Source organism: Mustela lutreola, chromosome 2, assembly GCF_030435805.1.
Source record: "Mustela lutreola isolate mMusLut2 chromosome 2, mMusLut2.pri, whole genome shotgun sequence".
Taxonomy (NCBI): domain Eukaryota; kingdom Metazoa; phylum Chordata; class Mammalia; order Carnivora; family Mustelidae; genus Mustela; species Mustela lutreola.
Window position 1 is genome coordinate 103,769,457 of NC_081291.1, and position 27,628 is coordinate 103,797,084.

Genomic DNA, 27,628 nt, shown 5'->3' on the forward strand with positions numbered 1-27,628 from the left:
AGGCCCTGTTTGGAGTGTGCTAAGGTCCTTGTATCTGAGGTAAAAAAATGTGCATAGGTAGATACAGCTGAGCCATTATCAGAGAGTTTATGCTTCAGGGACATCTTGAATGGCATGGGATTTTCTAGCCTACTTTCGTGTGTATGTTTGTGAGACCTAACCGCTATTTTTGTGGAAAACCCATTTCCAAACGCTGCTACCTCTATGAAGATAGGAAATTAAGATTCCTCCTCTGAATTCTATCCTTTTCTCTCCCTTCTCACTTCCAGAAAACCTTATGGCTAGTTACACTGTTAACAAGTAGAAAAAAATTTAAGTGATTTAAAATATCAACACAGATCATGGTTCCCTGACCCATCGGACTAAAAAATTCCATTTATTTCCTCTCCCATTTCCTTTTCTCTGCCCCTGTCCCCTGGGTTCAGATCCTTCCTGGCCTTGGTTCATCAACAGATGTGTCGATGCTCCCAGAGAGCCTGAAGTGATAAGGCTGCCTCTTAACCCCACACTGTTGTCCAAGCGAAACCCAATGGGACTCCCTGCATGTAGGACCACCCCACACCCACACCAGCCATAGGATCGTTAATAAAGCCAACTTTGATTTTGTGGATGCCTTTTTGTTTTAAGAACATTAGTTACTCTGATTTCACTGGATCCTAATGATATCGGAAGGTAAGTTAAGCAACACAGGTGTTCCAAGTCACCTGGCACTTGAGGGAGCCAAGAAGTCCCCCTAAACCTTTACCGGGGGCTAACCAGGAACTAACTTTCATTGTGGGGGGAGTCCTGGCTGAGCCACTCAGGGGGTAGTGGTCCCTTAAACCCACACACCCTAAGCGCCGCCCCCTTCACGTCTGCTCCTTTCCACCTGTGTGTGAAGCTGTGCTCTTTGAGGACTTAGTGACCACAGTTTAGTCATGCTGTATGGCAAATTACCAGTCTCCAAGTTGTCCCTAAAATAGAGATTTCCTTCTCTGCCATGCAGACCAGTTTTAAATGCCCCAATTCCCCCGGCTGCCCAGCTAAAGGACACTGCTCTTATCAGGGTGAGGACCTCCACACCTTCTCTCCCATCTATGCTGTATCCCCTCTTCTCTTGTTCAAGCCCAAGTTCCATGACCACTTTCAAAGTCCTGCCCCTGGCAGCATTTCCTCACAACCACATCCAACGCCGGGGTGACTGGCTCCCTTCTCCCATCTACACTCACATATATGGCCATGGAAGACTATACTGATAGTTTATGATTCTTGATGTGCATTATGTCCTTTTATGTCCATTTGCTTCAGTGCCCCATTACCCTAACATTCCTTGAGTATAAAAACCGTGTACTGGAGTATAGAAACCATAGCCCAGAAATTTTGTAATACTAATAGTGATCATAAAAATAACATAGCCAATGACAAGTTCTCTGTGGTTTGGATGACAGTTTCATCCAGCTGCTATTAATCAGAGGCAATTTTGTGCCATTGCTAAGACAGTACTTTGGAGCCAGGTTCTGTGTTTGAATCCTCTCCCATTTACTAGCCACATGATCCCTGGTGACTTTCCTAACCTTTCTCTGCCTCAGCTTATCTGTAAAGTGGGGAAAATAATCATACCTGCCTCCCAGGATTAAAAGACTGTATAGAAAGTGTTCTGAATGTTCCCTGACATGGCCAGCCCTTCATATGAGCTACTGGTATCATTTTTGAACACTTAACTACGTGCCATGCAATGTTCCCAAGGCCAGATGAAGATTACCTCATGTAATTCTCCCAACAATGCTGTGATGTTGCTACCACTATTATCCCCCATTTTTGAGGTGAGAATACGAAGGCATGGGAAGGTTGTCACTCACCCAAGGACACATAGTAACACACAATCTCCCTAGGTGGTGGGGACCTTATCTCTCTTTGTAGATCCTGTGCTGCCCTCCTCCTTCACTATAAGAAAAGTAAGGCCATCCTACTGTCTTTAAGGAGGTCACATTCTCCAGGCTTGCCAAATAGGCTTCAAGGTGATGTTGCTCAACCCTAGCCACAAAGACATGAAATGTCACTCTTGGTCCCAGACTATTTCAGAAACAGATGTAAATATCTTTGGACTGAGGGAAGCTCCAATAAAGCAAATGTGAGGGGCAACATTCGAGTCCAAAGCGGCACCCTCATTACCTGCCATTTCCTTCTTGCCATGTACTTCTTCATCCGGTCCTTGGAGAGTTTCTTGGCCTCCATGTTCTTGGTGTCTTTCATTAGCCATGGATGCTGAAGGCACTGGGTGCAGTCTAGGCGGTTTCTGATGGAGGCAGAGATCAGAGGATTTCTGAGCAGGAGGGGACCTCAGAGACTGCTAGTCAGATCAGAAATGGGAGGTCACCTGTCCTTGGTCACACTGGGCAGAGCCCGGGGCTCTCTCTGTTCCCAGTTCATCCACCACGATCAGGGTCACTGTGCTCCTGGTCTTTTTACTCTTTTGGTCTGGGCTACTCTGACTAGACCCAGAATAGGTTAAGTGTTAAGGCCTAACCACCAAGTAAGCAACTGGAGTCTCATGACCTGCCCTTGGGGTCTAGGAAGGGTAAGGGCAGACACATCTGAGAATGATATTCTAGGGCAGGGCCATTCTACTGGTTACAGGGGGTTAGGGGGCTGTGGACTCTAATCTTTCTGTCTCCTTGTCTGGTGGAGGGAAGAGTGAAACGTTAGGCTGAAATCTCTCAGAATCACTGAGCTCTCCTGTCTTACGGTGTGGTTGAGTGTCAGGTTTTGTCCTACATACAACCTATAACTTACGACAACCTTAGAAACTGCACTCAAACTCATTTAATCTTTCTGAAAGCTCTGGGATTCTAGAAATAATTCAGGGCCATCACCTTAATTGTAATAGGATAATAAAGCCCAAAGAACCAATGTTAACATACATTGAAAAATGAGTATAATTAAATTTGTTAATTACAGCAAAATGCAGTGATCTTTAGATAAAGGTATTATGGATTATTATAATTTTCCTATATTCAAATTTTCTACAATTCACATGTACTGATTTTATAATATAAAAATATTTTTTTAAAGTGTGAATAGGTGGAGATTTCTAGTTAAAGAGATGCTACATTTAGGAGTTTATGGGACTTGAGTATCTTGATAATTTGAAATCAGTTCTTTGGTGAATCCATTTTATGAGCACCAAAGGGCCGCACAGCTCATTAATGAATCAATCTGAGGTCAGATGAGAAAACGAGTGTGTGTGTGTGTGTGTATATATCCTCATTTACCAAATTTTCAGTGAATGAAGCTTGATGGACAAAGGCCATCCTGGACTAGTGTTACTAGGAAGGAGGTCTGCATTGCCACAAAGCACCTGAGACTGAGGATCGCTTCCACTGAAAGGGAATCTAGAGCCCCATGACATCCAGATTCTACCTGGGTCATGCCTACTTCTGCTACAAAGGCTGTGAAACAAAATGCCATGATGATCTCACAGAAGGAGTGGATGTAGCTTCTGGAGGAATTTGGCCTGAGGTAGCTCAAAAGGACTGAGAGGTGGACACAGAACCAGAAAATCAGAGCCATCTGAGAGACCCTCAACTCTACTCTTTTAGCAACCGTGATCTTGGTTGCAAACAGGATTTCTTCCAGGGGGGTAACAAGATAACTGGTAGGCTCAGAGGGGGTCTGTGGGCCACGCAGAGAGGGAGGAACCCGCACCCTACAGTCACCTGCCTGTGGAGTCAGGCCACCCTTCCCCTTCTCATCCTCTGGTACCCTACTATTCAACACCACCCTTCTAGGGCAAAGCCAGATGCTAGTGGTGGTGGGGGGCGGCGCTCCTGGAGCCAGGCTCTGCCTCATCTGGCCACCTGTTACAGAGTGGGCGAGGCACCCAGTGGGCCAGTTCTTCTCACCTGGCAGCCCCTGCTCCCTTCCCTGGGGCAGGCCAGCTTTCCCCACACACGCACCGCCTCCCCACCTCCCTGCTGTCATCTCACCAGTCCCCTCACCTGGAGAGTCCTCACCCACGGATTCTGCTAACCACACCCGAGGCCTCTGCCCTAGCCTCCCCAGCTCCACTCCTCTCCCATGGAAACACCTACAAAGCACCTGGTGTGTCTGACCTGCTCTCATGGCCTTAGGCCATCCATGTGACCGAACACACTGGCCTCCCAGTGGTCACTACAGTTTTATGTGTCCCTCTACTGACCACATGGGCAGCTCCCAGCAGCCCCCCAGGGCAGAGGTGAGGAACTGCACAGTCTGCATAGTGAGGGGGGCCAGAGGCCACGTGGGAACAAGGCTGAGCCAGAGGTCTGAAATCACAGCCTCACTTGGGCCGGTGGGAGAGGTTTCCTTGTTCAGGCCTGTGGTTCTTAAGTCATTGAGATATGGAAAAAACACCAAGCTAGATTAGCGGGGGAGTATGATCAGGGGCCTCAAATAGGATACTGCCCGAGTAACCCCCGAAGAGGGGCTGAGGTATCAGCCAGGCTACAGCTACACTCGCACAGAGAAAACGAAAAGGGCTGTCATTATTGACACACAGCAAGCTCTTTCTCTCCCTGCAACAGCCATCAAGGGCTGCTTTTCGAGTGAGGTTTCTGTGCTTCTAAAGCCTAGTGGGGTGCCTGGAACTGGCATAGGGGGCCTAGGAAGACCCCTCCCCCTCCCCACTACTTGCAGTGCCTGACCTCCCTGCCTCCTCAGGGGAGAGGGTTAAAGGAAGTCCCTGCTTCCGGACCCCAGTCCAGGGACCGGGGAAGCGGAAAAGATGGAAATGTCAACTCATTACTTCATATCTTTCTTCAGTAAATTGCTGATAAAATCCTTGGCATCATCAGAGATCTCATCGAACGCTTCATCATCGAAGTCCCAGGTGGCTGAGGTAACGTTGGCTAGGGTTTCATTATCGTTGTCACCCATGAAGGGGGAAAGTCCACTAACCCTGGAAGAGAAGAGCGGGACAGCAGATGAATGGGCGTGGGTGTTGGCAAGGAGGGCAGGTGGGACGATCCCCGCCAAGCGAGTGTCACTGAGGTCAAGAGTGAGGGCCTGCAAAGCTGTGCACCCATAATACCCTTGTGCCTGCCTCTCCTCCTGCCAGAGAAAAGGAGAGAGTGTGGGTCCCCAGGCTTTTGTGGCCCTGACTCTCTTCAGGGCTCACTGCACTTTTGGGGTGTCAATGCCTCTTATCACCACCTGCCTTGTGAGGCTGAGGGGAAGGAACTTACTTCAGTTTATGTTTTGTCAGGACATAGCAGGGTACCTCCCCCCTGTCCTCTGTTCTTGCCCAAAGCCCGGAACCTTCACCAAGGTTCCTGGGTAGAAGAGTCCCTTCCCCTCTGTGCTGGTGCTTGTCCCCTCACCAGGGACGAGTCCCATGGTATAGCACTCATCACACACCGGGCTGCCCCTGCTCCCTTCTACCTCTCATCTTCCTCCCTGTCAGCAGCAGTGACAGGGCCGATCACACCCCAGGTGCTTAGCAAGCACGGACGACAGGAGACTTCAAACCAGCAACGTGGGTTTGGTGATCCGCCTATACCAGTGAGCCTGAGGCACTCAGGTCAAAACAAAAAGCTTCCCTAAGAGAAACTGAGGCTGAGGAAATGGCACAGTCTGTTCATTTTCTGGGTGATCTGGGACAATTTCCTCATCTCTCCGTGCCATGTTCTCCTCCTCTATATGATGGAAAACCTACCACTTCACTCTACAGTGGTCACCACTTTTACTTATCCTTCTCCTCTTCCTCCTTCTCCTCCATCAACAGCACCATGGTGGCAAACATTTACTATGTGCCAGGCACTGGGCCAACAGCTTAAAGTAGATGAACTCACTCAATCCTAATACCACCCCTCTCCCATGTAACTCACGGCTTTAACAGATGAGGAAACAGGCACAGAGAGGGGTTAAATAACTCACCCAAGGATTCGATCAGTGAGATCTGAACCCAGGCATCTGTCTCTAGAGCCTAGATCTTAACTGCTCCTTTAATCAGTATTTCTATGCCGATGAAGCGATCCTGGCGTACAGCTCTGGCACGAGGCCTGGTCCGTAGGAAGGAGCTCTGTTCAAGACTGCAGATATTACACAGTTCTTCCCCACTGCCTCACCAATCTGTGACCTCGGGAATGACACATTTACCAGTAACAAATGAAATATGTCAGGCCAAGTATCTCAAAGCCAAGTAGGACAGGTTTACAGCTTACCGGCCTAATCTCTCACTTCTGTGTACCTCATCTTCATACCAACCCTCCCCCTGCCATTCACCCTGACCTAGGGTGACCTCATGGGTGGGTCAGACCTACACAGGTGCACAGGGCCCCACCCTTAGAAGGTCTCGCTCTTAGTTTAATGATCTGCTCCTGTCATGCTGAAAGAGTAACGTTTGAACAAGTCACTCCACCATTTCATTTTGCATGGGGCCCCACAAATTATGTAGCTTGTCCTGCCCTGACCTCACTTGAGTCCCACGAGATGGATATAGGGCCTCTTGCCATCAACCTTCCAGATGAAGCCTTTACTAATGTCCCTTTCCCCCAAATCCTTAAGAACCCATTATCATAAACAGTAATGCAAATCCTTCTGGAGGCGTCTCTACGTCCAAAGGGACTCAGCTTATGAAATACAACAGCACCTGCAAACTCAGCTTTGTAAAACAAAAGCCACTGAAATATTGTGAGGAAAGCTTGCCACGGAAGGAAACCTTGGATGGTACCTTTTGTAAAAAGAAGAAAGCTTTTGCAATGTGAGTTATCTCATCCTAGTCAATATATTTGTATTTTAGAATAACAGAGTTTTGCAGATGGCATTAAAATGTCTTAAAGCCGGGGCGCCTGGGTGGCTCAGTGGGTTAAAGCCTCTGCCTTCGGCTCAGGTCGTGATCCCAGGGTCCTGGGATCAAGCCCCACATCGGGATCAAGCCCCACATCGGGATCTCTGCTCCGCAGGGAGCCTGCTTCCTCCTCTCTCTCTCCCTGCCTCTCTGCCTACCTGTGATCTCTGTCTGTCAAATAAATAAATAAAATCTTAAAAAAAAAAAAAAAAGAGGTCTTAAAGCCAAACACCAATTTCCCTTCTGTTTGAAGAAGGCAAGGGGCTCATTATACATGACAACGAAGGTAGTGTGGTAGCAAATCACTCCCAAGTCTGCACACCTACAGGCCATTCTGCCCTGCCTTCACACACACACAAACACACACACTCTTTGGGCCTCAGTTTCCCTTTTTTCCACCAAGGGTGCTAGGTTAGAATTCCTAGGGGCTTCCAGCTCTCCCCATCTCTGCAATTCAGTGCGACCCCAGCTAGTCCCATCTAGAAGCAGCCTGATTCTTGCTTGTCAGCTAGGTGCCTCCTTCTTTACATTTTCCATTTGAAACAAAGAGGGGGAAAGTCCTGCAGCATTCCAAAGACTGCCAGAAGAGCAGACAACCCTGCTGCGGAATGCTGCACCGGGCCCCTTCTGTAAACCTCTTTTCCTAATTAGGGACTGTAATCCTGCAAAGATAGGGCTTAATCTCTGTAAAGTTCACAGCTGGGGAGAGTGTCCTCGCCTCTGGCACTCCTCCTTTCTGGCAGCCCATCCATCTGAAATACCCCCAGCCCTGGCTGTCTCCTTGCCTGCCGAGCTCCCACAGAATTCCTGTTAAAGAGTACGTCTCTAAAAGAAAACTTGCCATATATGCAGAACATGATGATAAAGAGAGTGTCGGAATTTCGGTGATGTTTCCTGGTGGTGGGATTTGGCAGGATTTTTTTTTTTTAATTTCTTATTTGGGTTTTTTATTGCTAAAATTTGCATAAGGATCATATTCGGTTGGGTTGATCAACCCAATCAATAAACATAATAACATTAGCATTAAAAACACAACTACCCACCCCTCTTCCTAGTTTTATCTCATTTTTTTAATTGAAGGGGATCAGAGTATGTCACTCCGAAATAAGCCACTTTGGTATAAAGAATGTTTTGAGCTGAAGGCAATTAGCTCTTTGCCCTCCCTTTCAATCTAAAAGCAGGACATACATTTCTCTTTATTAAGGTAACATAAATTTCCATTTGTAAATATGTTCTCTCCCTTCCCAGAAAGACAAGACTCATCTTCCTAACACCTTGCTAAACAACCCTTACTTACTACACATTTCCTAGTCACCTTCTCACAACTTTCCTCCTCCAGAAGCCCCAAACCTCTTTTCCTTGGTCTGGTTATTTCTCTACAATTACTTGATTGCTCTCTTTAAAATAGTATGTAAGCCCCCAATTCTAAACACCTTCTTGAATCATTTCTTTGTGAACTCCTATGCATATATACATAATTAAATCTGTTTTTTTTCTCTTGTTAATCTGCCTTCTGTCAGTTTGATTTGCAGGCCTCCAAGAAAAGAACCTAAGAGGGTGGAGGAAAGTTTTTTTCTTCCTCCCCAACATAAACAACAAATTTATCTGGTTTTTTTTTAAATCTTATCTTATTTATTTATTTATTTTAATTAATTTATTTATTTGACAGAGAGAGATCACAAGTAGGCAGAGAGGCAGGCAGAGAGAGAGAGGAGGAAGCAGGCTCCCCGCTGAGCAGAGAGCCCAATGCGGGACTCGATCCCAGGACCCTGAGATCATGACCTGAGCCGAAGGCAGCGACCTAACCCACTGAGCCACCCAGGCACCCATTTATTTATTTATTTTTAACAAAACTGTAATCACTATGGGCAAACTTTTGGGTGTTCCACTTTTTTGTCACTTGACATTGTCTCTCACAAGTGTATACAAAGTCTTCACATTCAATTTTAATGGTTGCTGAGGAGTCACAGAGGTCATGACAGCAGGCAGTTCTTAATTCTTTTTTTTAAGATGTTATTTATTTATTTGACAGAGATCACAAATAGGCAGAGAGGCAGGCAGAGAGAGGTCAGGGGAAGCAGGCTCTCCACTGAGCAGAGAGCCCTATGGGAGGCTCGATCCCAGGACCCTGAAATCATGACCTGAGCTGAAGGCAGAGGCTTAACCCACTGAGCCACCCAGGTGCCCCCTGTTCTTAATTCTTAATCTCTCACTGAAGCAAAACTTCAGGCAGGGAATCTTATGCAGAAGACCATTCTGCATGCAGGGCAGAATGTCAGAAAAGAGAAAGACATAGAAATGCCTCTTGCATTGTACTCTCCTCCTGGTGTTTTTTGAGTAGCAGATGACCTCCTGCAGGAATGGCCGGTGAAAGAGACCACACATCAGTCAGCAGAGCTACTGAATGCTTAGGAAGACATTAGTTTTGTTTTTTTTTTTTTTTTTTTTATCCCATTTGTGCCTTCAGACACACATTCCTCAGGGTGGTGGAAAATCTGAGAGGGCTGGTTAGGTTCCAGAGGAAGAACTGGGTATCGTTTTGTGCAGTGTCCAAGAAAGTGGACTGCCTGGGTTAGTCACTCTAGCTGCAGCCTAAGTTTCTGAAGAGTGAAACCTTTAGGTAGTAGCTGGGTCTGGGTCTGGTCTCAGGGCTCCTGGAGGCTGCAGGAGCTGGAATCAGACAGCATGTCTGGGCTCAGCAGTGGGGAGGGCAAGGGTGGCCTTTAGTGGGGCTGTTGGATCCCTCTGAAGAACCCTGTACCAAAACCCAAGTCTGAGTAGGCACTTGACACTTGGGCACTGGGCGCTCTCCCTAGCTCACTGGGCTGATGTCTCTAGAAGTTGGCTCTGGATGGGGATGGCTGTGGTGTTCTGGACTGTAATAGATGCTCAAGAAATGAGCTGAGGGATGCCTGGGTGGCTCAGTCAGTTAAGCGTCTGACTTCAGCTTGGGCCATGATCTCTGGTCCTGGGATCAAGCCCCACATCAGGGCTCCTTTCTCCTCTCCCTTTGCCCCTCCCCCCACTCATGCTCTTTCTCTCTCTTTCAAATAAATAAGTAAAATCTTGAGGACAAAAAAAGACAAATGAACTGAAGTGATGAGCTCATCTTCCTATTGTTGCTGAGCCCAGTAGGAAGATGGTAGGGAGAAGGCAGAGCAGTAAGTGCCCTTTACCTTGCCTTGGAGCAGGGGAGGGAGAGAAGGAATTCTGGAGTAGGGGTGGGAGAAAGGCACAGAGAAGGGTTCTGGTGTCCCCCCAGGCGGTAAGGCAACACTAAGTCCTCAGAAAACAGAGGAGAGGAAAGCGGGAAAGGAAAGGAGGTCTTAGAAAAGGAGGAAAGGCTTAGGACATCATTAATGTGTGGCCTAGATCACTCCTGTCCTCTCTCCTCCTGCCTAAAATCAGGAAATCTCCAGGAAATTCACACAATCTACCATTTCCTTCCAAAATCAGGGATTAGAAGATAGGGGGTTCATGACCCCACCCACTGCATCTCTCCTGTGCCTGGAAGCGAGGCCAGGGGTCTCCAGGCCAGGACAGTATCAGCCCTGATCTCCCTGAGGGGTTTGAGGAGTTCCTCCAAGAAGTTCATAACAATGTACGGGACAGAGCTGGACACTTAGGAGGTATTCACCAACTATGTGTTAAATAGTAAATGAGTTATTATGTATTTCCCCAACTCCCTGGCCTCTCCGTCTCTCACTGGCCCCAGAAAGGAGATGGGGGATTCCTCTGGTACAAATGTGGAAAGTGGCCTTGATAAGGATTATCAGACAGACAATGAAGCTCCAACGAGAGGGGTAGAAGGTACATGAAGACTGCCACAGCATCTCTTCCAGGAACTTCCAGCCTCTGCTACTCTAGAATTTTGCACAGCAGGGTCTGAAAGGAAGGGCCTGGCTGGCTCCCACTTTTGTTTTGGGTCCCGCGTGCTCTGCTGAGAGCCCTTACTCAGGAAGGGAGCTCCTAGTCCTCCCCCCCTTGTGAGAGCCAACAGGAAAAGCTCCAGAGGGCAGAGCAACCCGCCGTGGTGTGTGCAGGAGCCTAGACACTGGGGGGATGGAGATGACCTGCGTCCCTTATGCCTGGTCCACACTGGACTGCCTGGCCCGTACTGGCCTCCTTGGCACACACACAGCTCTCCCTTCTCCGTGCACCCTGCTGGCCAAACACCTTCCACATGATGCCCCTTTCATCAGAATTATTTTCTCCCCATTTCATAAAGGTCTTCCCTATTTCTTGGTCTGAGCCTTAAAGGTAATCTGGTAAAGCAATAGAACATATTATCCAGATTATGATGTTCCTCCACCCAAAAGAATTGGCATTTTAAAATAAAGTGCTCTTATGGCTCAATGATTCTAGCTCTAGAATGTACACCCAACACGCACCAGAATACTTGGAATACCCACCACGGGCATCTATTAAAACCCAGCAGCACAGATGACAGACCGGATGAGGGTCATACAGCAGAACGCTACACAGCGTGAGCACGAACAACCTAGCACCATGCACAGTGACATCAGTGGGTTTCACCAACAGTGCTGAGCAAAGGAAGCCGGACACATCTTCCCATAGGATTCCATTTATACAAAGTTCAGGGATAGGCAAAACTGCGGTAGGGTGTTAGACCTGAGGACGATGATTACCTCTGAGGGACAGTTGATCTGATCTTCATTTGGCTTGGAGGTGATCAGGGCCAAGGAAGTCCACGTGGTTGCCCACTTCCCACAGTCCTGGAGGTTGACCAGCTTTCCTGGTTCACCCAGGCCTATTGGCTGCCCAGGATACAGAACTCTCAGTGCTACACTGGGGAGAGGCTAAGGGCTCCTGGGTGGCTCAGTCGGTTAAGCTTCTGCCTTCAGCTCAGGTCATGATCCTGGGATGATGGGATTGAGCTTGCTTCTCCCTCTGCCTGCCACTCCCCCTACTTATGCATTCTCTCTCTCTCTCTGACATATAAATAAGTAAAATCTTTAAAAAAGTATAAAATGAGGATAGTCTGGGAAACTAGGACAGCTGGTCTCCCTACCAGTTAGGGACTGCCCTTAAATTTTCACAGTGAACATACCCATGTAACCTGTCCCCAGATGCAGAATGCCCACACGGCTAGGGCCCCTGTAGCCCAGGTCACCTCCAAGCCACATGAAGGTCAGATCCCTGCCACAACTCCCTCCCAGGCTTGCAGTGAGGATCAAATGGGAGCCCCTGTGAAAATCTGTGAGGGACCCAGGGATAGAGCCAGGCCACAGGACAGAGGGGTCTGAACAGAAAGAACTGAGCCAGCCTGTTTCTCAAGTGCCAGGTGTCTCCCCCAGGGCCAGAGCAGCCATGGGAGCACGTGAGCACCATGCAGACTGGGGCAGCCCCCAGAGGGGTGGCTGGGTCTACAGCTCTGCTCTAATTCCCTATCTACCAAGGGAGCCAGGGTCACTGCAGCTTCCACTAGCCGTCAGCTCCCTTTCTCCTGGGGTAGGGTAGGGGAGGGGGAAACAGGCACACGTGCTCCTGGCTAGGGAGCTTCTTGTCTGCTGCTTTGGGAGAGGTGGGGGACCCCGTGCAAGGAAGAAGAGGACTCTCTGGGCTACAGAGCCCACGACCCAGGTGTTACTGAGGGAGGCTGTCCTGACAGGCCACACTGAGAATCGAACTCCTGAGCAGGTAGAAAAGAATGAAAACTCCTGGCCCTGGGGAGGGGGTGTATGAAAGGGGGACACCAAGTAATCTTGGTCAGTTCACTCTGCACACACACAAAATCACTCCATCTCTGCTCAAGCTTTTGTACCAGCGGTTGCTGAAGCTGACTGTGCAGCACAATCTCCTAGAGCTGTTTGTCAGTTGGCTCGGAAGACCCCAGGGGGCAAAGAAAGCTTCCTCGGTCCTCCTCAAGTTTTCTATGAGGACATTGAACTTTTCCTTTCACTTTAACAACAGAAATATGTTCACTTTTCGAAATGAACGCCTGCCTATCTGCATCTTCAGGAAACCATCCCATCACTGTGTGTTGCCCCATAAACCCAGGGGCTGCCTCTGAGGCTAAGGACTATCTGCAGCCTGGGGTTTTGGAGACTAAATCAGTGAGAGCCCCCCAAAGGTGTGTGTTCTAGAGCCTGCTAGTCAGAAAAGTGTGGTCCTTGGACCAACACTACCGGCAGCCTGGAAGCTCTTAGAAACGTGGATTCTAGGCTGTCCTAGACCTCCCAAAGCAGAATCTGCAGTCTACAGAGAGGCCTAAGTGATTTGTGTCTAGGACTGGTCCCAAAGCTCTGGTGGGCATTCCTGCCATCATTAATCAAAGTGGCTTCATATTGTCCACCTGATTCCCCAATTTCGATTCCTGCGTGGCTTTCTGTTGTCTGCTGAGGGCTCTCTCATCAGAAGTGCTTATAACGGGCTCATATACTGGACTCAGGAATGAGGCTGGTCGCTGGAGTCCCCCTGCCATGAGGATGGGGTGCTGTCTTCTGAAGACAATGATGATGCCCACCGAGGTGCCCCTGCGTTCCCTGCCTCCTTCTCCATGGACCCACCTACACAAGCAAGGGTAAATTACGTAGCACCAGCCCCACGCCACCCTCCTGACTGAAGACCCCAGCCTGGTCAGCATGAGGGACAGTGACGGGCCCAGGATGGGGTGTCAGGGTCAGCGCTAGCCACTCCGACAGGAATGCAACAGGGTCTGCTGACTCCACTGGGCAAACCGGAGTGGGGCAGGCTGGTGGGAGCGGGATAGGAGCTGCTGCCCTCTTGACTCTGAGGTGGGCTCTCCACCAACACCCACACTAGCCCCTTCAGTGGCAGGGCAGCCCAGGACCCTCCTGTGGGGCTCTCTGCCCCTCCCTCACGTGCCCGAGACTCACAGGATGTAGCAGATGACTCCGATGCTCCACATGTCTGTGGCATAGCCGATGGGCTCGTAGTTGATGACTTCAGGAGCCACAAACTCCGGGGTGCCAAAGAGGACCTTCAGAGACCCCGCATTCTCTGTAACCAGGATGGAGAGGGATAAATCACCAGAACATTCAGGAGGAACCCATGCTAAGTGAACGCCATCCGTGTGCATGGGAGGGACACAGACAGTGCCTGGCTCTTGGATGCTCTCCCCTTGAGAATGGCACGGAGACACCTGGCCTCCTTGGGAATTGGTGTGACAATGCCCTGGTGAAACTGACAGACCATGCACTCCCTGTCAGTATCAGGGGCGGGGTCCAACAGGGAGAGGAGGCTGCGGAAGCCCCTGCACCTCACACGGTCTTTCTTTCTTTTTTTTTAATGCTTTATTTATTTACTTGACACAGAGAGAGAGAGAAAGTGGGCAAGCAGAGGGAGAGGCAGGCAGAAGGAGAAGCAGGAGCCCCGCAGAGTAGGGGAAGCCCGATATGGTACTTGATCCCAGGACTCTGGCATCCTGACCCAAGCCAAAGGCAGTGACTTAACTAACTGAGCCACCGAGGTGGCACCAACCTCCCACCCCCAGCATGGTTTTTCACATGTCTGTCTCTCCCAAGCATTCCCAGAAGAGGCTGTGACTTGTGCTTGGCAATAATCCCTAACATTCTCTATGTCCTCTGTACCCTGCTGCCTGTTTCGTAAGGACTTTCCTATTCAATATTCTCGGGGACCTGAAGGCGGCATGACATCCCTGTTCCTGAGGAAGAAAGGGAGGCCCAGAGCTGTCGAGTGGTTTACCCACATTTAACAGTGGGGGTCAGGACCTAAGCCCAGGTAGTCCCACTCCTAAGCTATACCCCCTTGCCCCCACCTGTCTCTCCTCCCAGGAGCTACCAGGGGTCAGCCAGGAAAGACCTTAACCCCAGGCTGCTGTCACTCAGCCGGAAAGGACCAGAGATGCCCAGTAGGATGTCCACTGCATGGTAACATCTGGAGAATCTCGTCCATAGTGGGGGGTGGCAGACGTCTGGCCTGTAGACCACATCTGCTCTGTGTCACTACAGAGCCTGCAACAAATGCTCAAAGACAGACCACTGAAGAGCCTTCAGATGCAAAAGCTCTGTTCCACTCCAACCTGAACCCTTCCAGCTACACGCTAGTCCTTCCCCGCTCTCCAGGCCATGGGAGACACGCTCTCTCCATATATCTCTCACCGTGGGAGCCTGCACGTTATGTCACTGGGGCTCTAATGCTACCAGCCCCTTGGGCCAGAAGCACCCTCTCTGCTCAAACCGTGAGTGGTTCCTGCCTGAAGGGGGGCCCTGTGCACCAGCTGCTGCCCCCACACCACGTCTTCAGCGGATGGAGCACAGCAAGTCAGAGCCTAGCAGAACCTCACTGCTTCAGTGTCCTCTTTGTAATGGGGTGAAAGGTCAGTCTGCGCCAGCCCTCAGCTCCTTGGTGACAGGGCAGGGGTCAGGGGATAGAGGGTGAGGCTGTTTTGTCACTTACTGAGACATCAAAGGGTGAAGCAGGCAGGGGGTACGTGGGCAGGCGTGAGGCAGACATCACAGACCGAGACGGCTACAGGGCTGGACACGAAGGCCCCTGGCACCTGTCCCCCAGCTGAGGCAGGAATAGCAGGGGAGCCTCAGGGAACACTGAGCCGGGTCTGGGGTCCTTGTTAAGCCCCAGCACTTCTCCTGCCTCGTGGTGGGACCTGGTCTACCGCTTCCTGGTCTATAAACCAGGGCTCTGACAATCTGCCCTGCTGCTCTTGCAGGGCTGCTGTGAGAACCCAGTGCAAGTGTGTGAAAGTGCTCCGGAAGTCGCTGTGAAAGACACAAATGGGAGCAGGCACCATCACCAAAATGAGTGGCTGCTGCAGGCCCCGGAGTGAAAGTGCAAGAGGGGAGAGTGACGGCAACAAAAGTCAACAGCGAAGGCTCACTGTGTGCCAGGCACCACTTCCATCACTGCACCTGTATGAATGTCCCTGACCCGACCCTCCCCCACTGCTCGAGCAGCGGGGGGACTACCATTAACCCATTTTACAGATAAGGGATAGAGACTCGAGGCCAAGCCTAGTGGGTGGCCAGGGCAGGAAGGGAGCCTCAGCAGCCCCCATGACCTCTGACGTTAGCTCCAACCCAGCGCATTCCCTCCAACACCCAGTGCATGTAACACAGTCACCGTCTGTGGGTGGGCACAAGACAGGTGAGCAGCCTTACCCAGCTTTCTGGCCAGACCGAAGTCAATGAGCTTGATTCTGGTGCCGGTTTTATTGACACACATGATGTTCTCGGGCTTGAGGTCCAGGTGGACGATGCCCTGCTTGTGGATGTATTCCACCCCTTCTGATATCTGCCTCATGTACTGAATGCACTCCCGCTCCGTCAGCTCGAAGTCCTCGTCGATGATGCGCTCGAACAGCTCACCCCCCGACACGCTGCAGGGGCGGGAACAACAGTTAGCTCCCAGGAGCATGGCGAGCAGGCTGGCAGTGAGTCTGGCCCAGGGCAGTCTGGGGCAGGAGTGGCGGGGATGGGGGACAGGCAGCAAAGCCCAGGGTAGGAGGGGGGCCGGGCACTTCTGCAGCTTCGTGAGTTCTAGGCCCCTGTTCTGTTATGCTGATCCTGGTTTCCCCTGTATGAGTGAGGAGGGCCCGGGCCTCCTGATTTCCTGCTATGGTCGGGGGGCACGGTTCGTGCCCACTAAGCTGCTGGGGGACTCAAGGAAGCATCGGGCTGGGCAGTTTCAGAGGTGATCATGAGCTGAGTGAGTCAGACATAATCTCCTTGGCTTGACAAAAGGGGTAACCACCAGGTGGCTTCCTTCCCTGAATGACCACAGATGTGTAAGGGCTCATTCTTGTACCCCAGCTATGTATTCTAGTCAGGAAGAATTGATGTTTGAAAGACTCACAACACCCATAGCATTTGTTCCACACATCCAGAAACAGAAAAATAGCTTCAGGGGCACCTGGGTGGCTTAGTGGGTTAAAGCCTCTGCCTTTGGCTCAGGATGATCCCAGGGTCCTGAGATCGAGCCCCACATCAGGCTCTCTGCTCAGCAGGGAGCCTGCTTCCTCCCCTCTCTCTGTCTGCCTCTCTGCCTATATGTGATCTCTGTCTGTCAAATAAATAAATAAAATCTTAAAAAAAAAAAAAAAGAAAGAAAAAAGAAAAATAGCTTCAATAATAAGGAGCCCCAGCACATTTTCTGACATTTATCGGCTGCAACCCATTACAATTGCCTCCTCTAGCCAGGCCTGTGGCATCAGTTACTCCTTCCAGCCACAACTAACTTGTCTGGCCTGCTCCCTTGCTCTGACTACATAGACCCTGGACCCTGACCCAGGTGTTTCTGGAGCCCACAGCAGGCATCTTCCACTAAGAACTGGCCCAGAGGCTACAGCCAGTAGCATACTGCCCTTCAGTACAAACACATGGCCTTGTCACCTGAGTGACATGGGTCCCTTCCGTTCCCCTGTCCCAGACCTCTGACCCACCTCCCTTCCTTGCTGCTCAGAAAATTTAAAGCATTTCCCCGGTGACTTTTATAGCATGCAGATGTCAGTAAGCTCTGTTCTGCAATGGCCTGTATGTCCACCAGCTGAGCAAGGCTAGATAGGTTTTGTTCTGGGCCCACCCTCTTCTAGGGGCCTTCTCTCTTCTAATGGGAGCCATCATGAAGAAGGGAAGAGCTGCATGTGGATCCTGTCTCTGCCTTTTACAGCTGTGTGACCTTGGGCACAGCACTTAACCTTTCTGAGCCTTGCTTTCTTTATCTGTCCTTACCTCATAGAGTCGTTAGGATCGAAGGAACTTTTGTAAAGCATTATGCCTGACATGCAGTAGGTGCTCACCACATATTAATTAGCATTTCACAATCTGTGGTGAGTCCGTGGATCTTGGCAGTGACCCTGAGGGAGGGACAGACAGGGGTGCAGCATGGGGTCCAGCACACCACGGCCTGTGTGGGCCTCCAGCACTTTCCAGGAGGGCACCAGTGGCTGCTGGAGGTGCTAGAACGGAGGCTCTCGCACCTGGGGCGGGGCGGGGGGGGGGGTTCCCTGGGTGGTCAGCAGGTGGCGCCTGCGTCCTTAAGCTCTCCGTTTCCACAGCTCTGCTCCAAGTCAAACTTGAATTATCCCTCTCAGGTCTCCCTCGACCCTTACCCATCTCTGGGCCTCAATGTCCTCACCGGGAAGGTGAAGATAAAAACAGCACCACCTCAAGGGGTGAGTGCCTGTGACATAGTACGTGCTCAATAATCACCTTTTTAAAAAAATTAGATTGAAAATTTTTTTTAAAAGCCTGTGGGTTTTTTTGTTTTTTGTTTTTTGTTTTTTTTTTTTAAAGATTTTATTTATTTATTTGACAGACAGAGATCACAAGTAGACAGAGAGGCAGGCAGAGAGAAGGGGGGAAGCAGGCTCCTCACCGAGCAGAGAGCCCGATGCGGGGCTCGATCCCAGGACACTAAGATCACAACCTGAGCCGAACGCAGAGGCTTAACCACTGAGCCACCCAGGCGCCCCTTTTTTGTTTTTTCAAAGTGCCTACTGGGGCTCTTGTTGAAAATACAGACTCTCAGGGTCTTCCTCTCTGCAGATTATAATTTAGAAAATCTTGGGAGGGCTCTGAGAATCCATATGTTACATAAGCCCCCCAGGTCATCCTTAGGATTGGGACAAGCTTGGGAAATTTAACTGAGAAACTCCTCTGAGAAATCACTCCTGATTTCCCCAGAGGAAATTAACTTTCCAGTCCTGGGTTTCATCTGTACTTTTTTTGTATCAGATCTGCCTTGTCTCAAAGTTGTTTATGAATATGTGTGGAAAAGGTCTGGCTCATCTCTAGAATTTTATTTATACCTGGCAATAATGTGGCACTGACAAGGTGTCTCAAAATGTGTGCTTCTAAATGCAAAATATTCTGGAAAAGTAAGCAACCATTATTTGCAGTGCCCTTGGGAATGTCTGAGGCAATGAGTAGTAGAAATCTGAGCTGTAGAGGTAATTACTACTGCCTTTCTAGAAGTAACCTATTCAGTGTAAGTTGAAGTAGGTTCAATCTATTAAAAAATAGTTAATGTATTTTGAAAGCTGTTCCTATGGTCCGTTTCCTAGGATGGAAGAGGTTACAGAAACAGGATTAATGGTTCTACCTAGGTTTCTCTTGAAAATTCTCAAGATTATGGGTGGAAAGGAGCTGCCACACACAGAGATGGGATCAAGCCAAGGGCCAAGACTGGGCCAGAGGAAATGTATGCTTAATAAATGAACAGTGAGTGAGTGAGTAAATACCATCTAGCAAGGCTACTTAATCCCAAGGGATCAAATTCACCTCCCCCTCAAGTGTAGACCTTGGCGAGCCCTCCCTGGCAGCCAGTAGGCATGATGTTTCATGGACTTCAGACCCAGACCCTCTACTCCTTGTCTCCTGGCAGCCAACTGAATAGTCTTTGATAAATTTAGCCAATGGCAACACAGAAGTGAGATGGACAGTGAAAGACCCAGCCTAAATCGTACTGCTTCAGTGCTGAGGGTCTTACCACCACTTGGAAGGGCCTGGGCATTCCCCAAGGACAAGCCGAGATTTGAGGCCAGGAGCCCGAGGGAACCCCTGTCTCTGGGCAACAACCCCCCATAAATGTGGGGGCTTGTGGCTTGTCCCATCATCAGAGGTCAGAGAGGCTGAAGACACATTGCTTCTGATTTCTCACTGTGTCGGAGGCGGCTGAACTGAAGGAGGGGACCCTGGAAGATATTTTCACTTCTCTACATCACTAGGCCTTGTCCTTCTCTTACTTTTAGTATCTCCATCAAACAAGGGCAATGGCAAATTGTACCGCTGAATGCCAGGCTTTACCCTCTCGAGGCCAAGTCTGTTTAAGCTGGAAGGGAAGTATGGATGGAGTGTGAATGTGCTCCCACTTCTTTGGTTGAGCTCCTATCAAGGGGCAAGCTCCTTACCCCAATTGCAGAAGATTGGCATCTGTGACTGCCAGACTTGCTCCTGGCCACTGGGGAGGTGCGGGGAGGAGGGACGAAAGCCAGGCCAGCTGAAGCCTTCTTATGTTTTCTCTCAACATTTTCCATCCAGCTTGCCAACTCCCAATTCCACGCTAAGTATGGTGTTCTGCCCACTGGTGCTGCTGCCCAGCCTTACCCAGGCTTGGCTGCCTCTCACCCCCTCCCCGCACCCTCTCCCAACTTGCCCAAGGTTTAACTTCTAAACATAAGACATTTCTTCCCATGTCCCCACACGCCCGCACTGGCTGCACCAAGCGACTTGTTCTGGAATGACCGTGAAGCACAGAGCCCAAGGGCTAATGTGAGGGAGTGATCAGTGAGGCCACAGACATGGGCCGGCCTTTCCCGGAAGTGGGCAGGTGGGCTCGAATTGGGGCCGAAAACAGATTCTAAGACATGAATGCAGACTTTCTTGGAGTAGTTTACAATTCCACGGAATTGTCGAATTTTAGAACCAAAAAGGGAGTCTAATCCCAATATGCCTCCTCACTGGAAGGATTTAGTAATGACAAAATCACAGCTCAGCAGTAATAGGACCTGACTCCAGGTTTCCTGAATAGGAAGGTTTTTGTTCCACAACACCTCGGTGTGTGTTAAAATGCTCACGGAAGAATTTTAAGTGGGAAAGAGACCCCAACATGGAGAAAGTCAATGTATCATACCACTAAGAATAAGTCCCAATTAGAGAGCAGTAGGCCTGACTACATGATTCCATTTAATCCTCACGTTATTCATGGGGCAGCTTATATCCTCCTTTTACCAATAATAACACTAAGAAATTAGCAAAGCTGAGTAACTTATTCAAGGCCACACAACAAGTAAGAGGCAGTGCTGGGACTGACGTGAGACTTATCAGACTCAATTTGTGTTCTAAGTCCGTGCTTTTAAGCCCCTCTAGCTTTTCCAGATGTGCATAAGCCGGAAGGAAACACCCCAAAGTGATCACAGAGTGAGGGGAGAAAATCACACCTTAAGCCCGGGAGGGCCTCACCTTTCCTGGGAACAAAGGTGTTGAAAGGACTAAGATCCTGAAGCTCAGGACGAGCAAGCAAGGAAGCTGAAGGCAGTTTCACAAGATTTCTAAATATTTCAAATGCACATGCACTTTGATCTTGCATAACCACACTTCTGGGAATGTCTCCTACAGATGTGCACAGGTGTGAATGAAGAGATGTATGGACAAGGTTACAAACACTGTTTGGAAGGGCAAAGGCCTGGAAACCAAGGCAGACCACTCCAGGAGACTGTGGTTTCTGCACGTAAGCTAATCCCACGGAGCAGGGCGGATGGGAAGCTCACCAGCCACGGAAACATTCAGAGCCCTTCGCACCATATGAACTTGGTGCTGAAGTTCAAAAGGAAGGAAAGGAACGAAAGGAAGCAAAAATATAGAATAGTGGCTAGGAGGTACCTTGGTGCTAAAAGGTGGGAAATATTTTTTTTAAAAAGCATATATGCTTGTATTTTCATAAGGAAAGTTTGGAAGGATACAAACAAAACCAGTGGAAATAGTTACCGGTGTGAGCGGTAGTGGTAGAAACGGGGTGGATGAGGGACAGGGGTCAGAATGGGAACGGATTATTGTGTATGTTCTTACAGTCACAATTTTTGATCTGATGGTATCACACTGAAAAAAACTTCTCATGAAAAACAGGAAAGAAAACTGAAAGACACAGACCCCTCTGCAGAGGACATCTGGCTGAGGGCAGAATGCGCATGTGCGTTATGTGTTTATGTATGTGGGTGGGTGGGTGGGTGTGAACCTGCGCAAGTGTGCCTATGCGTGCCTGCCAGCGGCTTGGGGGTGGATTCCAGGAAAACCTTGGCTGGAGGGCATCTGATCTGTCCCCTGTGTGTGGACAGCCCAGCCCAGAAAGAACTACCTATCCTCTGGTGAGAAGTCAAAGTACAAATGAGCACACGATGGGGGACTGCAGAGCACAGGGTTGCACCCCCACATCCCAAGCCCCACACCCTAGGTACCTCTACTTTTGAAGGCCAGTCAGGAAATTGTTCTGTCCCTCCCTTTCTCCTCCAAAGCCACCTCCAAGTCAAAGCCCCTGAATGCAGATGCGGAGGCTAGGGGTAATCTTGGCACGTTCACAGGGAGGTGGGGGCAAAAGGGGGGCAGGGGTCCTCAAAGATCTGCCAGTGTGTTACGGAAACGAGCGAGGGCTGCATGGGCTGGAGGTCAGTGGGTAAGGGCCACTCCTGTGTACAGATGTGCTGTTCTAGGGGGTGCCCCCCGGCCACTGCAGGTGGGGAGGCTCTTTCAGGCTACAGCTCTACCTGCAGTGCTCCCCACTTTGGGGCAGAGGGGCCTGGGTGTGAATGTTGGTGGAGATGCGCGAGGGGCTCCTGGGCCCGCAGCCCACCACTCACATCTCCAGGACCATGACGATGTTGGCTTTTTCTTCGAAAGCGTCCACACACTGGACCAGCTTGGGGTGGTGGAGGCAGTTCATGATGCTGATCTCCTGCCGGATATTCTCTTTCTCTTTTGCAGAATATGCCTTGAAGAATTTCCCTGCCCAGATTTTTCCAGTTTTCTTCTCTACAAGTCGAAAGACCTGTCCAAATTTCCCACTGCGAATGAAAGGAGGAGGAGAGAAAAGGCAAATTGAGCCAAGCTTTCCACTACACTGGGGCTGACAAGTGATGCTGTGGGAGAAATCTAGTCCACCTCTTTCTCGAAATAAGATGTTATTGGCGCACAGCCACGCTCGTGCGTGTGCATTTCGCCCATGGCCACTTTTCTGCTTCGCCAAAACCTCACCTAGCCATTATCTGGCCCTTTACAGAAAAGTTTGCCAGTGCCTGCCCTTGATCATGGGGTGCCCCTCTAGCTCAGACAACCCTCCTCTCCCTCATCTACAAGCTTGTGGCCAGGCCCAGCCCACATCCCCATCCAATCCCCACCCAGGCCCGCTCCTCTGTCTGGGCTGAAGCCTCCATCCTGGCTGATGGACTTCTCTCTCCTTCATCAAAAAGAGGGACCCATGACTTCAGGTGGAGGAAGTCCTCCCCAGATACAGAGAATTTCGGAGTGGCTACTTCCTTCTGCTCCAGTGTCCAGCATGGGGCCCTGGAGACAGCCCAGGGAGGTCCATGCTGTCCATGGTGGGAGAAAGGAGTTCGGTGTTCCTCTGACCCAGCTCCTATGCACAGGGCAGGCTCCTTGTAGGCAACTCTGTTGAGGTTGGTGTCACCCTTTTATTTCCCAGAAACCTCCTAGAAATCAAACCTGAACTCCATCCCCTTGGCCTCCACTGGGCTTCTCCAGGGATAGTGGGAGACAGGCAGCTGTGGGGCTGCTGCTGGAGGGGACGGTGTGAAGGCTCAGGGCTGGGGTGTCCGCACTCCAGGGGACAACCAGATCAAACAGCGCAGACCAGGTTCCTAAAGCGAGCAATGGTGAGCAGCTGTGCCTTTCAAGGCTGTGGGCTTTACAGAGGCACAGAAGCTATGACTGCAGAACAGTGAGATGGCTCAGACTGGCCTGCCTCCTGCCGATGACACGGACGGCAGCCTCAGACAGTCCGACCAGACCCCGGTGGTGCCTTGTTAGCCCGTACGGGGGTTGGGAGGGAGAAGGCACAGGAAAGGGAGGCCTTGCTCAAGACTCTCCTGGAGCTGAGCCAGCTGCACCAGCAGTAGCTGAGAGGGCCAGGGTGGGGATGCCCTTGTGGGTTGCTAACTGGGTCTGCACCTCCTCTTTCTACAGGGGGTCTCGGCATGGGAGGTTGGCAAAACCCAGGAAAAGATGGGGACACGAGGTATGGAACTTAATGATGGGATCTGCGCCACCCCACCCTGGGGGCCCGAAAGACACTTCCCGTTCCACTTACGAGCCTAGTCTCTCTTCAATGTCATAGAAGTCAGACACTTTTTGTTCAGTGTTGACAGTCACGTTCCGGTAGTCGATCTCAGGTTCCTTCTCATCTGCGGGGTGGAGGTGGGGTGAGTGTGAGCCGTCAGATTCCTCTCTCGCCCCCCCTCCACCCGTCCCTCGAGTCTACCTGAGGACAGGTGGCCTGCACTCACCATCATCTGAGGCCTCCACTTCGTCCTTTGGCTCTAGGGGGAGACAGGGAGGAACACAGAGGACAGAGTGGTCATTAGGGAAGGACCATCAAGAACGAAACATGCTGGGGGTCTTGTCAGACCTCAGGCTTCCTAGGCCCAAGACCACGAAGCCCAGAGCACTGGGAATGGTCATGGGCTTGGGTCAGTCCCCACTGTACCAGGGCCATAGACACACCACCACAGGCCCTCCTCAGCCTACCCGGCAACTTCTTCACAAACGCTCACCTCCATTCCTTGCTCTGTAACCTCAGGATCCCCTAGACATACCCTTCTTCACAGTGCTCCCAGGCTCTCTGACTTTCAGAACCAACACAACTGTGACAGACCCTTTCTGCTTGGCTCGAAAGTCAGCAACTTAAATTGCTCTGAGTATCAAATCTATCTATCCATTTACTTAGATAATGGTACCTGGAGTTCTAGCCGTGTACCAGGTATCATACAAGCTACTGTGGGTATACAAACAAAATACACAGAAGGCATGATGTCTCCTTCCTGGAGGTTACAGTTGAGTTGGGGAGGGAGAACTACATCCCCCTGAAATCCCAGCACATGACATCTCAGCACAAACTGAACGTACAGGGCAGGATGTTGATACAAAATAGGGCAACTATAAGAGGAATTATTCTGGGAAGAAAAAGCCCTTGAGTTGGGTCTTAAAGGATATGCTGGAACACAACGGGAAGGTGGGTGAGGGCATACAGTGAAGGCAGCAGGTGTTTGAGAGGTGTGGCGAGAAGGGACATAAGCAGCCCACACTGGCTGCTCACATGGATGCGTCAGAAGTGAATGGGGGGAGGTATGAGGGGACAGTCCGTGTCCATCAGAAGAAATTCACATCAGAGCTCCAGGCTTTCCTTTTATTTTTACTTATTTATTTATTTATTTTAAAATATTTTATTTATTTATTTGATAGAGAAAGAGAGAGAGAGAGAGTGAGAGGGGGAACACAAGCAGGGGGAGTGGGAGAGGGAGAAGCAGGCTTCCCGCAGAGTAGGGAGTCCAAAGTGGGGCTGGATCCCAGGACCCTGGGATGATGACCCAAGCCGAAAGCAGACAGTTAATGGACTGAGCCACCCAGGCGCCCCTCCAGGCTTTCCCTTCCCTAGGCATAGCTTTGTCCCTATGGAGCCACTATGTTTTTTGACCTTGGTTGAGAGCCTTTGCCTTTCTGGGTCCCTGTTTCCTCTTCAGTAAAAGGAGGGAGGTGTATTTTTAGGTGATTTCTAGTGTCACTGGCTAGCTCTAGATGCCATATTTTGTGATGTGCTCTGTGCTCCTTAGTCAGGATGTGGGCTATGTTTCACAGACAGATGGAGACAAGGCAGGTTTCCTGAGGAGATAGAACAAAGAACTGAGAGAAGTCAGTGAGGGAGGACAGAGATTTTATAGAGCACATGCGCCATGTGTGTGCATGTGTATGTGTGTGTGTGTGTGTGTGTGTGTGTGTGTGTCTGTGTGTCTGGGTGAGAGAATCAGACTTTGGGGAAAGGTTGTGATAAGGGACAGCACTCATCCTATGGATAAGTCTTCCAGGAGCAAGAGAGGCTGCAATTTATTTAGAGTCTTTTTTAAAAAAATTTTTAAAAATTTTTTTAAAAGATTTTATTTATTTGAGAGAGGAAATCATGAGTAGGTAGAGGGGCAGAGGGAGAGGGAGAAGCAGACTCCATGCCGAGTGGGGAGCCTGACTTGGGGCTCCATCCCAGGACACCGAGATCATGACCTGAGCTTAACGGATCAAGCCACCCAGGCGCCCCTTGTTTAGAGTCCTTAAAGTACTGCTGAGGAAATGAAAAATTAAACATCACTGGGAGAGGGAAGAATATTCTGTCACAGGAAGGCAAATGCTCTGGAACCATAAAAAGGGTAGGAGAGATAGGAACTCCCTGGTTAGTGGTGGGGGTTTCACAGAGAGCTCCAGGACAGCAGCCTAACCGAGCAAGTCTTTTTGCTCTAACTGAGCAACACTTGCACTTGAGAGTAGAGAGTGACCTTGTCAGTTCGTAGACCATTAGAATGCCCGGGGAGCCACACCTGGAAGGCAGCAACAGAGTCACATTTCAGGGTGAATTTAATTATTTAACCTTTAGGAGTAACAAGCCCTAGGGCAGCTAGTTAAAACCCAAGCGTGGGGAGCCCAGTTTCTCAGCCTTCTTATTGCTCTGGCCAACAGAACGCCATCAAGGCAGGTAGAGGGTAAATGTGCACTGGCCACAAGCAGGTATTCTTACTCTGCCCCCAGCAGAGCCTGGGGTCGTCTGCTACTGGAACTGGGGCCGTAGGCACTTAAAAAGTCACAGCAGGGCTGGGGAGGCATGCAAAGCCACTGAAAGGAAGAGCTGCTGTGGGGGAGATAAGCAGACATGGTTAGACCTCCCTGGTTGGGGAAAAAGTCTAAAGTAGAGATTTTTTTTAGAGGAGGGGGCAGGGGAGAGGGAGAGAGAGAATCTCAAGCAGGGTCCACGTTCAGCATGGAGCCCCATGTGGGGCTCGATCCCAGGACCCTGAGATCATGACCTGAGCCGAAATCAAGAGTCAGACACCCAACTGAATGAGACACCCTTACTTTTTAACAATTTCAATGGCCAAGGGTGAGATTAAGGTTACTGATTTTTTTTAAAGACTGATTGATTGATTGATTGATTGATTTGACAGAGAGAGAGAGATCACAAGTAGGCAGAAAAGCAGGCAGAGAGAGAGGGAAAGCTCCGTGCTGAGCAGAGAGTCCGATGCAGGGCCCGATCCCAGGACCCTGGGATCATGACCTGAGCCAAAGGCAGAGGCTTTAACCACTGAGCCACCCAGGCGCCCAAAAGTTACCGATTTTTATCAGTTAATCAGTGCCGTAACTTGAGAGAATGATCTCGTGTGATTCCTCACACTGGAGAAACGCTGTATAAGAACTCGCATCTCCAGATGCACCATGAGAATGATAAATAGGGTCAGCAGGAGTTTAGGGCACTTCGGATGGGGCTTTAAGGGAACCAAGGGGTTTGAATCCTTCACAACGGCTGCTGTCACTGGCTTGGCCTGGAGACAAAATACTAACAATAACAGCGACCTTTACTGTTGTGGAGGCCTAGCGTCCTGGCCCACAGTACCCCCTCTGAGAGAGTGTTCACCAATAAGGCGTCCCCTTTTCTTTTCATTCCCATGCCACTCATCCTGGTGTGGAATGAGCAGTGGGACAAGAGATAAAGGAGAAGGCAGGCCGTGTAGGCCTGGCATCTTTAGTAAGAACTATCTGTGCTTCCCTAGTGAGGGGGCAGCCGCTGTGCGTGGGGCTTTCCAATGGCCTGGCACCTGGGGGCACCCTGCGGGGAGAAGGCATGCCATTCTAGAACTGGCCTCTTCCCAGTGTTAGAAATGACAAGGCTGGCCTTCTGGCCCTCACTGCAAACACCACATCCATCCTTCACCTCTGCCTTTCTCCCTTGGCAACTGAAACGCAGACAGCTCTCCTGGTGCTATGGTTGTTGGGACCTAGATCCTTTTCAGGGAAGTCACGCCCCTCTTTCGGGCTCACTGTTCCACCACTCTTCCTCTGTTTGAAACAGACCAAGACTCCAGGCTGAGAGGTTTCCCTTCTTCCCTTTCCTTCTCGTTCTGCCTCCACTCTGCTTGGAGGGGGATGTGGCTCTAAGGAGAGGAGCAGGGTAGGAGTTGGGGAAAGGCCACAGTTGGATTATCCAGGCCTTCAAGAATAAAGGGCTGTAATAATGGGAGGGGTGACCACTCAGTTTCCATCTTTCCACCACAGAAGGAGCTGAACTACACAGCAGGAGGGATTTCAACAAGAGGTTTCA

The 27,628-nt window shown here is 50.2% G+C and overlaps 1 protein-coding gene across 6 annotated transcripts in view; it reads right to left on the minus strand.

Moving 5' to 3' along the window:
- Window positions 1-27,628, minus strand: part of MYLK (myosin light chain kinase) — a 265,162-nt gene that overhangs the window by 10,065 nt on the left and 227,469 nt on the right. For all 6 annotated transcript variants that reach the window (XM_059162872.1, XM_059162871.1, XM_059162870.1 and 3 more), the window contains 7 exons: window positions 23,781-23,813; window positions 23,585-23,678; window positions 22,119-22,322; window positions 15,928-16,145; window positions 13,666-13,789; window positions 4,763-4,915; window positions 2,152-2,275 (listed from right to left, as the gene is read on the minus strand). In XM_059162872.1, the coding sequence (XP_059018855.1) occupies window positions 2,152-2,275; window positions 4,763-4,915; window positions 13,666-13,789; window positions 15,928-16,145; window positions 22,119-22,322; window positions 23,585-23,678; window positions 23,781-23,813 (950 nt within the window). The remainder of the gene's footprint in view (window positions 1-2,151; window positions 2,276-4,762; window positions 4,916-13,665; window positions 13,790-15,927; window positions 16,146-22,118; window positions 22,323-23,584; window positions 23,679-23,780; window positions 23,814-27,628) is intronic.